General features: G+C 31.1%; 1 protein-coding gene across 1 annotated transcript; it reads right to left on the reverse strand.

The window, feature by feature from the left end:
- Positions 1-6,996: 6,996 nt before the first annotated feature.
- On the reverse strand, positions 6,997-15,513 carry LOC107448947 (uncharacterized). Its single transcript, XM_016064320.4, has 2 exons — positions 15,205-15,513; positions 6,997-8,737 (listed from the first exon to the last, which is right to left on the reverse strand). Exons 1-2 carry the CDS (start codon positions 15,290-15,292, stop codon positions 7,113-7,115), a joined length of 1,713 nt encoding a protein of 570 aa, XP_015919806.2. The 5' UTR covers positions 15,293-15,513; the 3' UTR covers positions 6,997-7,112.
- Between the last annotated feature and the right edge of the window lie 297 nt (positions 15,514-15,810).

A 15,810-nucleotide genomic window follows, 5' to 3' on the forward strand; every position in this document is an offset into this window, starting at 1 on the left:
TATTCGTTTCGATGGGCAGAAACTGCTTTTCACAGTTGCGGCCGCAACATGAATGGATGTATCTTACTTTCCCTTCTCGTCTGTATCTCAATTAAACAAGAAAATACTTATAAGCAATTATTTATATTAAGCAAACAAGACTGTAAATTCGCATATTTCATAATTTTAGAAATTAAGAAGTCCGCATGATTTTTTGAACCTTTTCGCATATGCGTTGAAAGATGACAAAATAAAATCTGGAGAGAAAATACCGCACCTGCGCCCGATATAAGTATTATTTTATACGAGGGTTGCAAATTAAATAGTGGCAACTTAACCTTGAAACTCACAAAAGGGCGCGCATGCGTAAATAGGGTATGGGTGCGGTGAGGTGGCGCTGTTGTCGATATGCAGAGCGCAAAAAACAGTCGATTTGCAACAACTACCCTTCGAAGGGTAGTTGTTGCGTGGCGTTAAAGTGAGGAGTTTCGTTTCCATCGCTCTAAAGCATGTTGTGAAAAGGCTTAATGACGAAAAAAGACGAGATGCTTGAATCCATCGTGCTACTGTCCTATATGGTAAAGCATTTGCTCCAAAGGCTTCCACTAATCCTCGATAGCATTCTGCTGCATTCTTGCCACGGGCAACCTCGATTATAAGCCACGACCGCTGATCACCTTTTGAAAACATGCTTTAGAGCGATGGAAACGAAACTCCTCACTTTAACGCCACACAACAACTAGCCTTCTAAGCTAATCGACTTTTTTTCGCACTCTACAGCCCCACCTCACAGCTCCCATATCTAATTTGCGCATGCCCGTCCTTCTGTGAGTTTAAAGGTTAACTTGCCACTATTTAATTTACAACCCTCGTAAAAAAAATTTACTTCTCCAATCAATTCCGAAAGTCATTGGTTCATTTTCATAAAATAATTTCAGCTTTATTTTTTTATAGAGTATCCAAGATAGGGTATTTGGGGTTGTTGTTGTTGTTGTAGTTCATTTACGTCGCACTAGAGCAGCACAATGGGCTATTGGCGACGGTCTGGGAGACATCCCTATGAATGATCCGAAGACAAGCCATCACAATTTTGATCTTCTGCAAAGGGGATGGCACCCCCGCTTCGGTAGCTCGACTACCTGCACGCGAAGTTGAGCACTTTACTGTAGAACAGTTTAACGAAGACCAATACCGCACACTCTCTGTCCCTACGCATACTGATCTAAGTGGTCACCCACTTGCACACCGACGGCAGCCAGTGATGCTTGACTTCGGTGATCTACTGGGAATCGTGTCTTAGCGATCAGTCCACTGCGGGACCGGTTATTCGGGGTTCTCAAATTATGAAGAAGAAAAAATTTCGTATTGTACTTAGTGATTGGGCATTTATATTATCTGTCTTAAGACAGTGCATTTATTTGAAAAATAAATGCGCTGTCTTAATAACAGGATAACAATATATGGGATAAAATTACCGGAAAATATATAATAACGGGATAAAATAACAGGACACTGTTAAAAGGAGGTAAGCAAAGAAATTTCGCCAACCTGGTTTACGTTTTGAAAGAAAGGATCAGTTTCTATCAATTGTATAATCATTACATAGGGAGTGAACCTAGGTCACTTTTCTTCAGTTGAAACATTTCTTTAAAAGATGTGCTGTTCCTTTGCGTGAGGTTTTAAAAGAAAACAATCTTATAATTAACAAGCATGATTTATTTATAATTAACAATATTTAATTTAGAATATAGTACTTGCGTCTCAACGCAACACTAGCTGGTGTTCTTCCCGATGCGTAAACATAGCCTTGAATGGCTAAATACACCGCAACTCCACACCCTTTAAAAATAGAAAATTAAGACTCTCTTAGGAGGCCTTTAAACCCTTTGGGATTTCCTCGGTTGAAATGGAATTAGTTGAGAAGTTGAAGATTGAGTACTTCTATCAACAAAACAGCTGGACTTGGTTTCTTGGTTGGAGAAGAATGACGTGTTTCCTGTGTTGATTTGACCTGTCCATATTGTTTCTTGTATAACTCCACCAGAATTAGTGGGTGCAGAAGAAATATGATCAGCGTCGATGCGTAGATTTTCACAGCTAAAACTATTTTGGGGAGCGTTAATAGTATTATTCAAGATCTGATCTCCAGTTGGCTGTATTTTATCCACGTGTCGTCTATAAAATGTACCTTGAACATTAACTGTGTAATGAAGAGCTAAATAATTTCTGATAACTGTTCCAAGTTTCCGTCTTGAATTGGGTGAATGATAGTTTTGAATAACCACTTTATCACCTTCGTGAAAGGCATAATCTTGGAAGATATACGTGTTTTTCCTAACCTTCTTGATTCTTCCGTCCAAGTCAGGAAGAACAAGATCTATTCTAGTTCTCATGTCTCTTGGTGAAGAAAAAAAAACATAGCCGGGTTAATCATGATTGTCATACATATTAGGCACGGTACGGTATTTTTATTTACGTCGCACTAGAGCTGCACAGAGAATATTGGTGACGATCTGGGAAACAACCCTGAGGATGATCCGAAGACAACATATCTATGTCACATCCCGTTTCACAGAGAGGACAGACACGCACCCCATCCAGGCATCCGTATATTCCAATTTTGACCTAAACCAGAACATGATCAATCTCCGATCTAGTGCCCACATAGGTATTGTGATTTGTTATGAGAGCTTGGATACTTTGTGACCCCGACAAATTCAGCGTACTCCAATTTTCATTTCTTAGGTCAATGAAGATCAAACTCACGACCTCTCGGACATAGGCTCAACACCATACCAGCCAGGCTGTCTCTGCCCATCATACATTCAGGACCGTTGCGATGTGCATAAGGAAGGTGCCTCTTGCTGAATATTTCCTGCAAAGTTCTGCATAGCACGGAGAGATTGCTTAAATGTGTGTACATAGCGCTCTGTTTGTCCATTGCTGGATGATTTGAAAGGGGCAAATCTCATGCGTAATGCTATTGCTTCGTATAAATGTTTGAAACTCTTGAGAAGTAAATTGTGTGCTGCTGTCGGCTTTTGCTGTTGTTGTTGTTCATTTACGTCGCACTAGAGCTGCACAATGGGCTATTGGTTGCTGTCGGAAACTAAAACTACAGGTAGTCCAAACCGTGAAAAATAGTCTCTGAGACATTCAATTGTTTTGAACGAGTTGACTGTTTTCATAGGGTAAACTTCAAGACAATTTGAATAGGTGTCAACAATGGAGAGAATCATTCGTTTAAAAATATGTCCTGAGAAACCAATGTGAACTTTTTTTCTAAGGTATATTGGAAAATTCTCAATGATCAGTGTCGTACATAGACTTAGATGCGCTCCCTTGCAAGAATTATAAATGCGCCCACTCTCAGACTTAACACTATATTTTTTAAATTATAACATGAAACAAGAACACTATGAAAATACATTCGGGAATTTATAATCATTCATTTTATTGTAATTTAAAGATTTTAATTTAAATTATTTTAGTATGAATTAATAAAGAACTAATAATCGTGATGAAAAGGCGGAATTTAGAAAACTATTAAATTGGAACATTATATACACTTACTGAATAGCAACATTGGAATGAAATTTATCTTAATAATACAAGAAAATAACTCACTATCTTACAATAATTATATTCAAAGTTTAGTTAAGGGTTATTTTTATTTATAAAGTGAATTAAAAAATATCTTATGAAATATAAGAATATTATTATTATTTTTCTTGATATTCATATACTAGAGTGTACAACTTTTTTGAATGAAAGAAGCAGAATGTTTTAGATACAGTTCACGCATCATTTTGTCGCTTTAAAAATGTAGGGATTATTAAAACTTTGGAAATTCGTAATGATAACCACCGAAAAAAGCGAACAAATACTACCTTAATTTAATATTTGCTCAAAATAATTATAGTTTTTTTTAAGTATTCAGGTGCTACCATGAGTCACAAGTTGTTGACCAATATATGTAGTGTATTATTTCTGGATCGTATTCCCGCCCGAGTTGGGGTAGTGTTATTTAATCCACTGCCAATGATGAACCTTTGTTTTTGATGGGTCAGTTTTAAACCAAGGACAGTTCAGTTTTTCGCAGATTTTTTCAAGTTTTGGTCAATGTCTTGCCGGTACACGTACGAATTAACTGTTGCTTACATTTTTACTGCCCGAAGATGCCCATGATGTAACTCGTCTAATATATTTGTTTTGTGGCAATCCAGAATACATACTTGTTGCTCGTTCATCCTGTAAACTGTAAGATATACTTAATCATGCTCATTTATCCTACCATTATAATTGTCCTCCAAACTATAATATTTGTAAGAGTTTTCCTTAATGTTAATCGAACAGAGTGGCTTTAGCTAAATCCTTGGCAGTAATGGGTAGCAAATTTACAATCCAGCGTCATTTAAAAACTCACTCTCTTCTCTTAGCGACTTTTCTTCTTGGCAGTTGTTGGTCACAATTATAATGCAAGCTTTTAATTCTTTTAAAAATTGATACTTAAATTTTTTTTTTTTGTAATATAAGATATGAAACGGAAGAGCGGGTCATTAGAGGCTGCTGCTGGATTAGAAGAACATTTACCGGTAAGTCTCGATTTCAGAAATTTGGTTCAAGGCAATATCCTTGAACTTTTATTTCAAGTTCAGATTTTAATGGTAAGCATGATAAACAGTCAGCATTGCCGTGGTCTTTAGTATTCCGGTATCAGATTTAGATAGAATTTAAAAATACGACTTTTTTAAAATTCGATTGTTTAAGAATTATGACAGATTTCACTCAAATGTAGTATTTTGTCATGCAGATTTTTAAAAAAAAATTTCTCGACTACTATGAAATAATAACAAATTAACTATTTACTAAAAATTACTTTTTGCATTTGGAAAAACGAATTTTATAATTGTGTGCAAAAATTTTCAATTATCTTCAATTCTTTAGATATGATGAAATACGCAATAAGTAAAATTAACATTATGAGGTCCAAACTTTGGACCCCTCTCCTAACCAAACTATTGATACTATATTTTCCAGACTGCTTCTACCATTATTTTGAGGGTCAGAAATCCTAATCTGTCGAAAATAAGGTATGTTTATTCAGAGAAATTACGTTTTTGTGTCTGATGTCGTAACTTAAAGTACCATTTGCACCAATTAATTAGCACATTTGAGGTCGCCCTCTCGAACATTTAAGATTGAGTTTTAGTACGTTAAAATCTGATCTCAAGATCAAAAGTTATTAAGGGTGGTCTTTTTTTTCCGCACTGAACACCGATCTAGTTTAAACTACTAATACATTATAGAATGATAACTCCTGATATCTACTAAATCAGATATGCATTTGTTAGTACAATTCGGAAAATGTTAGCTTGGATAATGTTTCTATGGTAGGGTTACCAGTCTATTCTTAGCAACTGAGGCTGCATCATTGAAGTAACCTCCGCCTGATGTAATATACTTCTGTAATCGGCTGTACCAGTTTTTAAACTACTTTTAACCCACTGGTGGTTTAGCAAAAGAGAAAATATGGTAAAATATCTCACCCCCATACAAATTTCTTTATCTGATAACACCGAATTGGCTATGCGGAGCAGACTGCAGGTTAAAATACCACTTTTTACGAGTAGAACGATAAGTGGGTTAAAATTCCTTAGTTTTCAATTTGGACGTTCCTAGACTTCGACATCCTTAAACCTTGTTTTCCTAGCAAATTTCTCAATTTCGGTAATAAAAGAACTTCGAGAGATTTGTATGCAGAGTATGGTAAATGGCTTATCTTTACAACCTCTGAAATAAGAAATTAGCTAAACATAAAAAGGTTTAAGTATGTCAAAGTCATTAAGAAAACCCCAGATTAAAATTTTAGAGAATTCCAAAAGAGAACTTTATAAGTTGTTTCTGAAACTTTTACAGTCGAGTACAGAATTGCATTACCTTAGGTTAAAGTTCTTTTCTGAACACATTAAATGGGTGCGTATGAATCCATATAATATTTTACGAAATTATTAAACCAGCCCTGGAAATTAATTGTTGCATTTCGTGGGTTTTTAAATTTTTAAGTTATTCAAAAAAATATTTTCTCGCAAATTTCCAAATATTCCTCAAAATTTGATATGCATTTGATGCTTTATTGGCACCATTGCTTTCTTCACATGGAAATTCTGATTTTTAATAGTTAATATTGTTTCTCAACTTTTGCAGAGCATTGCTGTTAACCCTTTTCAATCGTATTTTGTGAAAACTTAAAGGAAATTGGTATCAGAGAGCAGGCATATGACGGCAAAAAATTAATTTCCTATCCTCATTCCAGTGTATTACGAGTGTCAAAAAACCTAATACTAAGATTTTTTTATTTAATTTTATTTTTGGAAGCAAAAACATTTTTTATTCAATGTAATATTTTGAAAATATTTGAAAAAACAACCAAAAATTTTTTAAGCAAATAAATTATAATAAATGATAATAAATTTAAGCAAACACACGAAAATATGTGATATCAAATTCTATCTATGTCAGAATTCAATTCTAAATCATATTCCGTGTGTAGAATCAATTGTTAGATTTAATAGATAAGAGTCAGGTAGCTTTAAGCACACAACTTCTAAATATTAGTTGCTTTATTATATATGTTTGCAAAATGTAATGTCTTATATCACTTTAATTTTTAAATAAGTCTAAAAATAACACTTTTCTTCCAAACAAATTAGTTAAAAAAATTGTAAGTAATGTCAATAATTGAATTATTATTACTTTTAGAAAACATTAGGTTGCTTAAGACACTATTTACGTTAAAACTTCAGTGATGATAGTTTTTTCATTCTTTAGGTTTCTTTAATTTCATGTTTTTTTTCTACTTTTGTAAATATTATATTTAAAGTCGAATTTCAATCGAAGAAACAATTGTTTTAAATTGTTCCTTATTTGAACTCGTTTTCACTCGAACTTCAAAATAATTTTCTACTTCGTATTTATAAGAAATTACTCTAAATTCAATTGAACATTATTTTTAAATTTTTTTTTTACTTCAAGAGTTTTTATTTTATTGAGTAACATCTTCATAAGTGGAGTTGTTCTCAGGTTGAGAGTCATCTTTACCGTTTGCGTTGTTCTCAAATTGAGTATCATCTTCACAAATAATCCGATTCATTATTTTCCGCATTCAAGTTGTTTGTTGATTGAGTGTTGTCTTTATAGCAGCTTATCTCAGGTCGAGTAACATCTTCACCTTTGAAGTTGTTCTCAGGAGTAACATCGTTACCATTCACGTTATCAGGTTCAGAATCATCTTCTGCATTAAAGGTGTTCGTAGGTTGAGTATCAGATTCAGGCTTGCAGTTAATTTGTAGACGAGTGTCAACATTATTGCAGCTACTCTTAGGTTGATGATCATCATTGGAGTTATTCTTGATTTGAGTAGAAGTTTCCTCACTATAATTCCGTACAGATTCATAGCCATTTTTATCCCTACACATTCCTGGTTGACAATTTCGATATTGTATTTTTTCATAAGACTCACTCTCGGATTGTGACTCCCTTTTTTCTAAATAGAGGCTACTCTCCTCACGAGAGTCATTCTTAGATTGTGATTCACTCTCACTGAAGTTTTCCTCCAAATGTAAGTTATTTGCATCACCAGAATCATTTGCATTTTGATAACTAATTTCATTTTCGGAACTAGTTTCATTTTCAGAACTAGTTTCATTGAGGGAGGGTATAGTTTCATTATTATTATCATTTTCAGTTGAAACTGAATCAACCTCATTTTCTAAGTAGCTCTCATTCGAATTTATTCTGTTTTCGTGCCTAAGTCCAGAATAATCGAATCCAGATTCGGATTCAACACTAGTTGAAAAATTATTGCTAGATTCACTTTCACTTAATTGTGTATTACTTAGATCTGACTCTGATATAACTGAGTCTAATAAATTGCACGAGAGATCTTTAACGTTTCCATTAAATGCTAGTGATATGATAACCTTGTTGAAAACTTTATGGAACTCGAACAATCCTCTCATAAGATTATAAAAATAGGACATAGGACCAAACTTTGGTTTGTTAGATATTTCGTGTGTGATTTCAATTTCATCTCTGAAACATTTCATTTGAGCTGATGTAAATTTTTTACTTTTACCAACCTTTTCTAGTGCATTATATTGAGATAAATGAAACTTCGAGAAAGTTTCATTCAAATAGCTCTTGATGAAAAATTCCACAAAGCATAGAATGATGAAAGACATTAATTTGAGTGTACAAATAATTAATAAATTAGTTAGCCAACTAATTACATTCAGTCCAGAAACACTGGCTATTATACTCAATCCATCAATTCTAACATCATCAAGATGAGTTGTTATGTGCTCGAATGGGTAAATTTTTAATATAATTAAAATCTTTACATTTTTAAGAACTGCGTTCATTAAAAATGTTTGAGTAATGCTTGAAAGTTTTACAATACCATCGTAATGTATGATTAACTTGCTTGCATCTAATTCTGCCATCGTGCATATGTCCTTTCTCTGAAAGTAGTAATTATGACGAATTTCCTTTATACTTTTTAAGCCATAGACTCTGCCATTGAGTTTCAAATTGCCAGGAATCTTAATAAAGCCAAGGTTAAGCGAGAATTCATCGTCTTTATTTTGAAGAATATAATGATTGATGCTACAAAAAGTTTCTTTATGCAAATTGTCCTCTTTTGAAGAGAACCGGGAATAATCCTGTAGAGGTAGATTATCCCTATATCTAAGGTTACCTGTAAAAAAACGTATTGCAAAAAATAAGTACAAAATAAAATACTAGATATTAAGTTTAAATCATCAGGGTATTTAAAGAAAAATAAGCTGTTCAGCAATGTTGGAGCATTTCCTAGCAACAGAAAGGTGCTGATATTTTTATTTTTTAAATACTTCTCTTAATGTCTTTGATACGAGTCTAGATGTCAGTGGTTACTAAGTTCCATGAATGATTTAATAATTCCTGAAAATATTAGGTACATTATGTACCATTTTAAAATGCTTTGAAGTATTCACCGCGCGATATAAATTTCGGTACTTGACTGTAAAAGTTACATGTCCTCTTTCAGAATGCTCTTCAATTCTAATGTTGGGACTATCTTAATGTCTTCCAACATCCTTAAAACTTGTTCTTTTCGAAATCTTTTAGGTTTTTGACATAGTGAAGATGAACTATTCACCATACTCTTCGGTCTAATCTTTTTCAGGCTTTTTCTTGGTTCCGAAACTGAAAGATTTGCTAAAGAGACAAGGTTTAAGGTTGCTTTTCAAAAGACCTGTCGTCAAGTAAAATAAGGATTTTTCTCGAATAATAAGCTACATTCATAAGTGCTGCGAATTTGCAATTATTATTTTTGATTAATAATTGTTGCTTGTTCGGTTGAATTTAGCTTATTTTTGTCAACGTCCTCAATACTAATTCTGAAAATGTTGCAAAACGTCAATAATAAAGAAAAGCTACATTTCATTGAAAAAAAAAGAGCGATTTAATTTTTTTTTAATTTTTAAGAGTGACTTCTACGCTCCTTGATCTGAGCTAAAAAAAAAACCCACAAAAACTGCGAATTATTTATTTATTTTGACAATTTTCTTCTAGACGGAAAAAATTTCTCCAATTCAGCGACTTTCTAAAAGTTTAATAGCTTTCAAAATATATACGTTATTTGCCTATTCTAAAGCTCTGATAATCCTTTACAGCAAGATGGAATGTATAGTTTAAAATTCCAGTTTTCCCTCAAGTGTAAGACGCTTAGACTGATTTGTTTTTTTTTTAAATTTTCCTTCGCAAGAGAGTTTTGAAAATCACTAAAAGCATTCTAAAAGAGAACTCAATCTGCTTCTAAAACTTTCAATCTGCTTCTGAAACTTTTTTTAAACACGAAAGTGCATTAAGACAGGTGGAGGCTACTCTAACACACATTAAATGAGTATGTAAATCACATAATATTTGCAGAAGTTACTCCTGGAAACTAATAACTGCATTTTGTAGTAATGCCAGAATTTTCTTGGGTTAAATTCTGGCTTAAATCTTGGGAAAACCTAAAGAGTGTGGAAAAAGTGAAAAATCATAAGTAGAAAAGATAAACTGTATTTTATACATACAGTACGCTGCAGCTGTTGTTTTAACTTAAAGCATAAAAATAAAATATTTATGAAAATATTGAAAAAGGATTTATAGATAGATCGTTTAAGTAAAAAGTAATATTTGCATGTTTTTATTTGCTGAATTGTGCACATCCTCAATGTACAGTGCTTCAAAAGAAGAAAAAAATGGACCATCATGAATAACTTTTTATATAATGATCGGATCTTCACGTTCTAGGGCTCACTCTTAATGGTTCATGGTGCGACTTAAAATATACTAATTAATTAAAGTAGACTATATTTTAAGTTACGAAACCAGACAAAAAAACGTACTTTCTCTAAATGAACATGCTATTTTTTCAACGCATTCGGATTTCTGCCCCTCAAAATGTAGGTGGTTGTCGCAATCTCGGAAATATGGTCCCGTATTTTTATTTGCTAAATTGTGCAAATCCTCAATGCATTTATACGTACAGTACGCGTTTTTCGCACTACAGTACAGTACTGCAAAAAAAAGGACCACCATGAATAACTTTTAATCTAATGATCGGATCTCCATGTTCTTGGACTCAGTCTTAAATGATTCGAGGGGATGATTTCAAATGTGCTAATTAGTACAAATGATATTTTAAGTTACGAATTCAGACACAAAATCGCAATTTCTCTAAATAAACATGCCTTTTTTGACGTATTTGGATTTCTAATCCCCAAACTATAGGGGATAGCCCGCAATCTGGGAAATATTGTCTCAATATCAATTTGTCTCAATTTAAAAATTATCTCAATTTGGTCAATTATGGTTATTGGAGAGGGGTCTCCTGACCCCTCTCCTGACCAAAATATTGAGACAATAGTTTCAACCCCACAATAGTTTCAAATATTAGACCAAAGTTTCAACCCCTTAATGTTTATTTTATTTTTACGTATTTAGCTATATCTTGAAAACTTTTTAAGCGCACAAATATAAAAATCGTTTACATGGAATCCAGCGATAATTCCAGGCAAAATATAACTATTAGTAAATATTTGTTATTTTTTATTATTTTATACATAAAAGTGTCGAAGAAATTTTGAATTGTAAGGTATAGAGGTTTTTACATCATTTTAAACTGTTCAATTTTACATGGCAAAATTCAAAATTTGTATGAAATTGGTCGCATAGTTCCTGAGAAATCTAATTTTTAAAATATGGCCTCTTTAAAATTAATTAGCATATTTGAGATCACCTTCTTAAACCATTAAGATTGAGTCCTAGTACGTGAAGTTCCAAACATTAAATTGAAAGTTATTTAGGATGATCCATTTTTTATTTTGCGCACTGTATATATGCATTTTAATTGAATAAAGATAACGCAAGTTTTTTTTAAACTATATTTTCAATACTTTTGGGTTAAAATTTATTTTCTATTTATTTCGATTAAAAGCGTTACAACTTACAATTGAAAGTAAAAAGTTATTATTTTATATTAAAAAAAATCTATAAAAGTTTATAAAAAAACTATAAAAACCTTAATTTGTAAGTCTTTCTCCAGTTTATTGAGGCAGTATATTCACTCAAAAATTGAAATTTAGCTTGAAATCAACATTTGAAACTAGCGTAACATTGCTCTAAAGCAAAATGATACCCAGTTAATTTTTAAAGATGTCAACATGAATTAAAAAGTCAGTTTTACTAATTGTTAAATAAGCTTTGAAAAACATTTTAATCTCGAATTAAGTAATAAAGATGAACTTTCGATTCTCATTTTTTTCGTCAAAGTGAGAGTAGAAGTTAACAATTCAAATTTTTTTATTTGCAATTATTTTCATTAGATTTGTATAAAATAACAGTCAATTTTTACCCAAGCGTCTTGGTAGCAATAAACATAAATTGATTTTTAACTGCTCTCTAAATAGCTTAAATTTAGTTTTGTATGATAGTAGTACGATTTGAATTCTGGGAATATTGACATATATAAAATAATTACTCATTAAAGTACAATAAAAGATTATTTAGAAAATAAAAAAGAAAGATTTCTAATATTTATTGAATTAACAAAATTTCTAAACATTAGAAGAAGAAAAAAAACTGAAAAGTGTTGAAGTTTTACAAAATGTTGCTCGACCTCTCCTAGGATTGAAGCCTTTAATCACGATTGTAAATTTACTGAGAGGTCAAAGAATAAACCCTAGGGATTTAATGTATTGCCTATTATTTTCACAATAAATCGACTAAAGCCCGAATCAAAGCACTACAACTGATAGTTTTGTTAGTAGATGGGACTGATACATCAAGTCAAAGTTTTAAATATCAATGAATAATTTGAATAAAAAAAAGTACAGTAATCTGCTTATATACCGATTTATTCATCTGACATTAATGCATAGATTTGTGAGGTATTGTTTAAAGCTGAATTAAATGAGACCATAAACAAATAGATACATTAATAATTGAAAATTATAAAAGTTTTACTCATAAATTTTTGTTGTTATTGTCTTTATCTTTTAAACGTCTTACAATGTTAAGTATACAAGTTAAATCTTGTTTCCAAGTCTCTCTTCGTGCCAAATCAAAGAAAATAAATTTAAATCTATTGATTGACTTAATACTTTTGAAGTTAGATATTTACGCATTAATTAGTCTAAATAAAATTATGCTTTAATTTTTCTACTCAAACTTTTATTCTATCTGTATATAGACTCTTTTTTGGTTTCATTAAATTCAGCTTGAAAATTAATTTGAAATAATATCTAATTTTTCGAGATAGCAGTTTTTAATCTTCCCCATCCGACTATTTTCCTTTTAGAAGATTCAAAATGGCGTTAGAGCTCACTTCGGGCAGGGGGACTTCAAACATTCATATTAGATCTAAAACAAAATTTTTCAGGCAATTTCCAGCTAGAAACTGTTCCACTAAAAATGCTGCAAAATGGAAAGCTTAAATTTACAATCCGCATTCCAAAACAAAAAAAAAAATATTTCCCTAAAAAAAGATATTTAAGAAAAATTCAGTTGACAATTAAGTTTTTCAGATTTTGTCCTCAAAAATTCGAAAAATTATTTTATGCATTAAAAAAGTATTAAAATTCAAAGTTCGAGTTCATAAAAGACTTCGAGTATTTAAAAAATATTACCGACTTTTCCTTTCAAATCAAGAAAGAAATATTCTAAAGCTCTNAATCAAAGAAAATAAATTTAAATCTATTGATTGACTTAATACTTTTGAAGTTAGATATTTACGCATTAATTAGTCTAAATAAAATTATGCTTTAATTTTTCTACTCAAACTTTTATTCTATCTGTATATAGACTCTTTTTTGGTTTCATTAAATTCAGCATGAAAATTAATTTGAAATAATATCTCATTTTTCGAGATAGCAGTTTTTAATCTTCCTCATCTGACTATTTTCCTTTTAGAAGATTCAAAATGGTGTTAGAGCTCACTTTAGGCAGGGGGGAACTTCAAACATTCATATTAGATCTGAAACAAAATTTTTCAAAAAATTTCCAGCTAGAAACTGTTCCACTAAAAAATGCTGAAAAATGGAAAGTTTAAATTTACAATCCGCATTCCAAAACAAAAAAAAAAAACATTTCCCTAAAAAAAGATATTTATTTGCTTAAGAAAAATTCAGTTGACAATTATGTTTTTCAGATTTTGTCCTCAAAAATTCGAAAAACTATTTTATGCATTAAAAAAGTATTAAAATTCAAAGTTCGATTTCATAAAAGACTTCGAGTATTTAAAAAATATTACCGACTTTTCCTTTCAAATCAAGAAAGAAAGTCTTATAATTTTTTTAGTTTGCGCAGAATTCTCAAAATAAACTTTTCATACTGAAACTACTATCGTTAAATATCTAATTATTTATTTTCAACTGAAAATTTCCATGAGGAACTATTATAAATCATTTAGTTTTTGAGTTTGTAGAGTTATCATGTGGCATTGTATAAAGTTATTTCTATAGGGTGAGAAAAAAATAGCACATTTTACAATAAATTCATTTTTGCTATTCTCAATTGGTCTTTTTGTAATAAATAAATGATTTTGTTAAGAATTCTAATGTTTTCATTAAAACAACAAACTTTTCATTTAAATACAAAATATTTCCCAAAACCTCACAGACAATGTTTTTGTCATCTTTTTATCAAAATAATTCCTTATACATTTAGAAATTGAGAATTTGATAAGTGCATTTAAAGTAAAACAACATTCAGTCGGAATGTTCCCCAAGTTTGTAAAAATCAAGAATTATATTAAATTATTCTTTAAGATTTTGACATTTTTATTGTAGTTTAATTTTCTGAAAGAAATATTTAAAATATGGACGAAAGAATTAATACTTAATGCAGAATAATGAAGTCACGAGTAATATTGTCCCGAAAATCAATTAACAATTGTTAACCGTAAACGATAAATGTCTTATAAGTTGAAGAAATTTTAGAACAGACGGCCCTATCTGTAAGAAATAAGCAGCTCATTTTTGTGAATATTAGCCATTGGAAATAAATTTGAAAGAAAAAAAAATACAAGAGCTGTTTTAAATACACTGCATTTCATCAAAATTATCGTGATCAACATAAGTCTGCATAAAGAAAGCCTATGACTTTATTAGATGAATATATTAACATGTTTTATAATAAAGAGTGTAAAAATTGTGCACCAGATTTTATTTATAAAGTTGAAAAGATACGGTGCTCACTTCTTGCACTGCTTTTTTAAAAGCATCTGACATCAATTTTATGAAGAAAGAGTATAATTAAATTCACTGCTATAAAAGTATTTTATGGATTTGAGATAAGCTAGAGTACTTTTAGGCTGCGTGGATTAATTATTTTTCAGAGCAAACAGTAATTATTTTTTCAGATTTAATTTTTTTCCTGAAGTCGGTCGTGATTATTTACAAATTCAAAATATATAATAGTTTTAGATAAGGCTATAAAAAGAAAATAGAAATAATAAAAATTTTGCATTAAATACCAATTTAACAATTTATAAGAATACTTTCAAAAAATAAAATTTTTTTAACAAAATTTGTTTGTAATATTTTTTTATTTAATAAGTAAATAAATAATAGAATTTAGAAAGAGTCATAAGGAGAAAGAGTCATAGAGAGTTAATTTTCGAAACTTTTTACTTACTTAGAACTAGTTTATTAACTTCATAAACGGAACGTTTGATGAAATGTAAAAAGAAACTGAACACGAATTTCAGAGTTAGAAGAAACATTATGCAAGTTTTCTATATAGTTAATTCAAAAATGAAGAATGTTTTTAATTAATTAACTCATGGATGAAATATTTCAATACGAAATGTGATACAAAAAATTGCTTCTCAACAACAGCTTGACACAAACTTAGTTAACATTTGAAATTACATATGCTGCTTATGTTTCCGGTTATCCATTTTTGTCCACCATCAGGACTACAAACGAGGTGTTGGAACTTAAGTCCCGTGACGGGAACATCACGGATTCATGCCTTTAACTTGTAGGAAAACCTCAGCATTTAAAAAGGAAAAACACGCAAGCCTTAATTTGAAGTAGATAACGTAAGATTGTTAACGTTACATCTCTCGTAGCAGACTAATTATAAGACTTGGTTCCCAGTAGATCACCGAAATCAAGCGTTCTGTCTCCGGTGAGTGAGCGGATGGGTGACCACTTTGATTAGTATGCGAAGGGACCTAGGTGTGATATCAGTTTTCGCTAACCTTTTCCACTGTAAAGTACTCGAATTTGCGTGCAG

This window comes from Parasteatoda tepidariorum, chromosome X1 (assembly GCF_043381705.1).
Source record: "Parasteatoda tepidariorum isolate YZ-2023 chromosome X1, CAS_Ptep_4.0, whole genome shotgun sequence".
NCBI lineage: Eukaryota > Metazoa > Arthropoda > Arachnida > Araneae > Theridiidae > Parasteatoda > Parasteatoda tepidariorum.